The sequence below is a fragment of the Syngnathoides biaculeatus genome, chromosome 9 (genome assembly GCF_019802595.1).
Source record: "Syngnathoides biaculeatus isolate LvHL_M chromosome 9, ASM1980259v1, whole genome shotgun sequence".
Taxonomy (NCBI): Eukaryota; Metazoa; Chordata; class Actinopteri; order Syngnathiformes; family Syngnathidae; genus Syngnathoides; species Syngnathoides biaculeatus.
In genome coordinates, this window is record NC_084648.1 from 903,575 (window position 1) to 910,000 (window position 6,426).

General features: G+C 41.2%; 1 protein-coding gene across 3 annotated transcripts in view; it reads right to left on the bottom strand.

Annotated features, from left to right (window-relative positions):
- Positions 1–6,426, bottom strand: part of crebbpa (CREB binding protein a) — a 71,505-nt gene that overhangs the window by 26,989 nt on the left and 38,090 nt on the right. The window contains exons 11-14 of one of the 3 annotated variants that reach the window (XM_061829267.1): positions 4,173–4,235; positions 3,900–4,021; positions 2,943–3,155; positions 163–474 (exon numbers count right to left, since the gene is read on the bottom strand). In XM_061829267.1, the coding sequence (XP_061685251.1) occupies positions 163–474; positions 2,943–3,155; positions 3,900–4,021; positions 4,173–4,235 (710 nt within the window). Of the gene's footprint in view, positions 1–162; positions 478–2,942; positions 3,156–3,899; positions 4,022–4,172; positions 4,236–6,426 lie in introns of all 3 variants that reach the window. The other 2 variants (XM_061829266.1, XM_061829268.1) reach the window with 2 other exon arrangements.

Consider the following 6,426-nt stretch of genomic DNA (forward strand, 5'->3'; position numbering starts at 1 on the left):
TAGATGAAGGACTCCAATATGAATGTCACGACTTTCCTAAAAACAACAATGCAGGTGTCATAGATGCTACAAAGACTGGTGAAATGCAGCTATCAGAGAGCGAGGTGAAGATGATAGGTTGCCAGGGTCAGAATGGAGGCATGCATAGGAGGTCAGTCTCACCGGTGTGGTAGGGGGCTGAGGCAAGGGCTGAGGTAGGGGCTGTGCCTGTGCTGATGACAGGATCTCCAGTTGCATTTGGGGCTGAGTAGGGCAGGGTGGGGTGGCACCTTGGCCTAACGCAAGGCCAGACAGGGTGGGAGTAGCACTACGGCTGGAGGATTGGGGGAGGGGCATGTTAGTGCCCGCACCAGCCATGGACACGGAGGAGGCAGAAGGCGGGGGAGTTGAGTGCAAAGGGGTTTGGGAAGAGGCTAGCTGAGGGCCCAGTGAGGGACCAAGGGCATTCATGGGGAGGTTAGCGTTCTGCTGCTGCTGCTAGAAAAGAGACACATAAAAGGAAGGCGGACAGGCACGCACAATAAGCAGACAAACAAAGTTAGCAGATCAACCACACAAACAACACACCCAACACCTGCACCAAGTTTTAGCTTGGCAAACACCTTGGAATAGAAACAAAACTAGTGAATTAGTGAGTAGTCCGATGAGTTAAAGAACAAATCTTGATCCCAACTATAACATTTATGCAATATTTGAAAACCAACACTAATTCAGTGTCAACACAGAACAAAAGCAGCATTGGATATTAATTTTGGATTTATAGAAGCCGGAATTGGATGCGCAATGTGACTGTAACCAAATGAAGTGGATATCATGCAAAAAAAAGCAAAGTTTTACACTTCTTAACATGACGTGAAAAATATCAGGAGACAACTGCAGGCACGCCAATTTCACTGGCAAAATCTCTATGTGGAGTGCAGAACTGCGTGCAATGACACTTGAAGCATTAGTTGAAAAAAAGTGTTCAGTGGAAGTAAATATGTGTGATTTTGCTTGTTTGTGCCAAATCCAGTATGTCAAGGATGGAGTGTAAATTAGGGGATGAGCCAATTGATTGATTATTCAACACAACTTTAGTACTCTGGGCTGATGGTTAGAGCATACAGTTAATTGTCAGTCATGTGTTTTTGAAGTTTGCATTAACATTGAAAGCCGGTGAGCAGGGGGCAGGCTCCTCCCAGGAAACTAGCAGCAGTGCCTCAACTTTGTATTACTATTGTACAAACAAAATGACACTAGTAAACACAACAACCCTCAAATATGAAAATAGCACAAGCTCTATGCACAGCCATCCAAAAAAAGCACCTGATAATGCTGGATGACAAACATGCTAAATCCTGGAAAGGCGGAATCCTTAGGTAAGTAAATGTATTTTAGGTCAAATTGGGCAGATGTGTTCCTGCTCGTTTGTAATGTTGCTTTGTTTGTTGTTCTGTGTGAATAATGTGGATGAGCTGACCATTTTCAGTAAATACACAAAGCATTCCCCCGTCCTGTATTATTTTCTTTGTTAAATCAGAGTACTGCAGCGACTGTCTGAAGCGCTGTTATGTTCATTAGGGTTAGATTCAGAATCATTTCAACTTTCTGTAAGCACTTGAATGGAGCCTGATTCTGATTTGGTGTGTATGTTTGGGTCAAGTGTAGTTGGGAAGAATCAGTGAGTTTGTGTGCACCTGTATGACATAGAAGGAGTAAAGCGGACGGTGGGGTAAGTCAAGATGCAAACAGCAGTTTCATTAACTGAAACAATATTAATTTAAAAAAAATAAAATTAAAAAAAAAAAAAAAAAAATCAACAAAAAGACATGAACTTGACTGTCACCATATTTTGCTCAACTAAAAAAAAAAAAAAAAACAAAGTTGTTCAACCCTGTGTATCATAAAAATGGTCAGTGTATTCAATGTTAAATCGTTTGTACAACCTAATACAATGGTACCTCTACTTACGAAATTAATTCGTTGTGGAAGTCGTTTTGTAACATGAATTTTTACAGTACAAGTGCATTTAACATGCAAATAGCGTAATCTCTTTGAAAACCCTCCACCCCACCAAAAGTAAACAAAGTACAGAATGTAAATATTTTTTCAAATTATGTTCATTTAGCTTTGGCGTTGGGTGACTATGAGAAGAGAAGGTTGAGTAACATGCAAAAGGCATCGTGGGGGATGGAGGACGAGACAAACTTTGACAGCCGAGAGAAAACATGTACGGATGTACACATGCACACAACTTAATTACACTAAAGTTTCTTGGGGCCCATAGTGAAGAAAAATGAATATTTTTTTTTCCTTTTGGCTTGTCTCTTTGGGGGTCACCACAGCGTGTCATCTCAGATGAATGCACATATATGATTGGCACAATTTTTATGCCGGATGCCCTTCCTGACGCAACCCTTCTCAGGGAGTGGAGGCCCCAGTGGGATACGAACCCACAACCCCTGATTTACCAAACCAGTGCTCTAACCACTGAGCTACGGGGCCTCACGGTGAAGAACAATGAATAAACTTGCAAAAAACACAAATGAAAAAGTCGTACTTTTCCAATGTGCATTAACTTGTGACAGCCCTAGCGTGATTCGGTGACAGTCGAGTGTCTAAGGGAATCAAAAAGCATCATGGATATAGATTGACGTCCCTTCAAGCCAATGGGATACCACGAAGAGGCTACGGTGATAGCTAATGGAAGAGCCACTCTATCACACCAAACAAATCAAGATACCGGATATTTACATTCAGCGAAATTTGGGGAATCCAGAGCCTATTTTTTTCCTTTTCGTATCCTGAATTTCTTTCGCAACTCCAGACAATATTTTTCCGAGGAGGCATTTCATAATTTGAATTTTTCATTAGAGGTACCATAGTATATACTGCAACCTTTTGATGAGGTGATTGGAACTTTGAATTTTCAATGCTAGTGGACAACACTCGTTTGGTCTCACCTGAGTTACAGCAGCCTGTGCTGGTGGCTGACCCATCCCAGGTGCTAATGTGACATTCATTGCCCCTGTTGCAGAGACAGCAGTAGATCCTGGAGGAAACTGAGTCTGAGCCATAAACTGTCCCTGGTTTGCTGTCTGGCCCACCATGTTGCCACTATTGTGACTGGCTATCATACCCTGGGTTTGAGGCATCCGAGAGGGTGACATTCCCACCTAGACAACAAGAGACGACACTTAAAACGCTGATAAGATTTTTTTTTTTTTTAAGGTAAACCTCATTGTCATCACAAAGACAGTGGGCAAAAAATAACAGATAGCCACAATGGCAGAAGGCGAAACACTACACATGGATATGTGCATAATACTGTATCCCACACCCTTCAATAAAAGCTACGTTATTGGAGATTTCCTTTGGGAATGAAAATAAGTCAAGTAAAATATATTTAAAACCCATACATTGTTTTAGTGCATGCAACTAACCTGAACACAACAAAATGACACGGGTGCATTTTGAAATGATAAAAGCGTTGATAACTCATATTCCACCACAATAAGGTTTATTTTAACAGCTAAACTCCACTTTAGCAAGCACTGGTTGAATACTGTTTTTCACTTCTTGTGCTTTTTTTGGTAATTTCTTCATTGGACAATTGTATGTACTGCAGTGTTTCCAATTTTTAAAAAAAGTTGTCGCAATGCAGGAAGCAACCATGACAGAGTACACCAGAATATCTGAAAAGTTGGGTGAGATTGGTCAAATCTGCAATAACGCTATTGATCTTCTTTTCCAAACAAGATTATAATTAAACTCCCTTGGTTTAAATGATCAAGTGCACCTGATCTGAAGATACAGCCATGCATTGACGTTACATTAAAATCACTACGAACTACTACAGTTCAATACTGGCTTAGGCATCTTAAAATCCAAAAGGTATGAACTTTCTAAAGCCTCCTCACCGCCGGTACAGAGCTCATGCTCATTTGTTGTGGGTGGTTCATTGGAGAGGCAGCACGAGCCCCGATCGTCGTCTGAGAAATCTGAGAGTTGGGCAGAGCCATATGATTGTATTGGTTGATTCCTGTAGAATACAAAACAGACAATACTGAGCAATTGGCACCCTGAAGAAGTGTAAAAAACTGTTTATGGTTTTGAATGACAAAAGTTTAATTGACTTACGAATTATGAATGCAATTATAATATCAGCTCTATGTCCAAAATTCAAGACATACCTTGTGACACCTGCATGCGGTTCATAATTTGATTTGGCATGTTGGGCAGAGGATTAGGTCCATCTAAACAACAACAAAAATACAAGCACATACATACAAACACCATATTACATGATATGGAATACTGTAAAACTGTGGTTGTCTTTTTTTTTTTAACCAAGTAAAACCTAAATATACACTTTGCTTTCCAAGTACCACCATAACTCAGGTGGATACTACCGTATTTTTTGGACGATAAGATGCAACTTTTTTCAGGTGCTCTGAATTCTCTGGCATATCTAATGATGCGGATAAAATGTGGGGTTTTTATGTAGCAGCTATGAGATTAAAATGTATAACAAAACTTGGTCGAACAAAGAGCTGCAAACATGGTCATTGTCTAAAATGCACTTGGGTTCGGGCATGTGTAGATGCCTCCAATCTATAGAACAGGGGTTGAGAACCCACGCCTCCCGAGCCATATCTGGCTCTTTTGATGGTTGCATATGGCTTGGAGAGCCCTCATAACGACAGACTGCACTTGTCATTTCTGTCTCTCCAGGCGATACAAATGAGGCAGAGACAGTTTGTCCTAGTCGGGTTGCCGTAGCTTGTTGTGGCAGTCGATGTAGGAAGGCCCAGAAGGGTTGAACGCAGATCGCGTCAGAACAAGTAATTATGGAAACGCTTTTGACAAAATTCACTCAAAGAAAAAAAAGATGAGGCGTACCGTAAGTTATGAAACTGGCTTCCAGTCAGCTTTATAAGAGATTTTAAAGTTCTGCTACTTGTTAATAAATCACAAAATTGACGACATCCTAAATGCATGAAAGAAATGCTTCCAGAATACAAACCTAGTAGGGTTCTTAGATCGACTGACTCAGGTCAAATAGTGGAGCACAGAGTCCAACACAAAGATGGTGTAGCAGCATTTCACTATTATGCTGCGCACAAATAGAATAAGTTACCAACAGAAGTGATGTCAGCCCCAAGTGTGAGTGTTTTCAAATCCGGATTAAAGACTTTTTTTTTTCATGCATTTGAGTATTTCCACTTTAATATTTTATGCACTGTACGCTGTTTAATTGTACATTTATTTTTGTATATGAATATATGTATACAGTGCCCTCCATAATTATTGGCACCCCTGGTTAAGATGTGTTTTTTAGCTTCTAATTTTTTTTTCTAAATAATATGGGACCTTAATGGAAAAAAAGAGAAAAATCCAACCTTCAATACAAGTGCATTTATTCAATGGGGAAAAATCCCACATAAAGAAATAATTATTCAACATCAAATAATGTGTGTGACAATTATTAACACCCCTGGTGTTAATGCTTTGTACAACCCCCTTTTGCCAACAAAACAGCACCTAATCCTCTCCTATAATATTTCAAAAGATGGGAAAAGACAGAAAGAGGGATCTTCAGCCATTCCTCTTTGCAGAACCTCTCTAAATCATCCAGAGACCTGGGTCCTCTCCTCTGTACTCTCCTCTTCAGCTCACCCCACAGGTTTTCAATGGGGTTGAGGTCTGGGGACTGAGATGGCCATGGGAGGAGCTTGATTTTGTGTCTGCTGAACTATTTCTGTGTAGATGTGGCCATATGTTTAAGGTCATCGTCTTGCTGAAAGACCCAGTGACGACCCATCTTCAGCTTTCGGGCAACAGATTTTGATTTAAAATGTCCTGGTATTTCAAAGCATTCATGATGCCATGCACCCTAACAAGGTTCCCAGGGCCTTTGGAAGGGAAACAGCCCCACAGCATCACTGACCCACCCCCATACTTCACAGTGGGTATGAGGTGGTTTTCAGCATGCGCATCTTTTGTGGCACGCCAGACTCACTTAGAGTGTTTGTTGCCAAAAAGCTCAATCTTGGTCTCATCTGACCAAAGCACACGGTCCCAGTTGAAGCCCCAATACCGTTTGGTGAACTCCAGACGTTAGCGTTTATGATTGTGAGTGAGGAAAGGTTTTCTCCGTGCATGCCTCCCAAAAGGCTTGTTCGCGTGTAGACAGCACCTGATGGTTGATTTGGAGACTTTGTGACCCCAGGATGCTACCATTTGTTGTAATTCTGTAACAATGAGCTTTGGAGATCTTTTGATTTCTCTTACCATCCTCCTCACTGTGCGTGGTGGCAAAATAAACTTGGGTCATCGTCCAGGCTTGTTTACCACTGTTCCAGTTGTTTTGAACTTCTTAATTATTCCTCACAGTGGATATGGGCAGCTGCAGTTGAGTGGCAATCTTCTTGTAGCCTTTGCCTG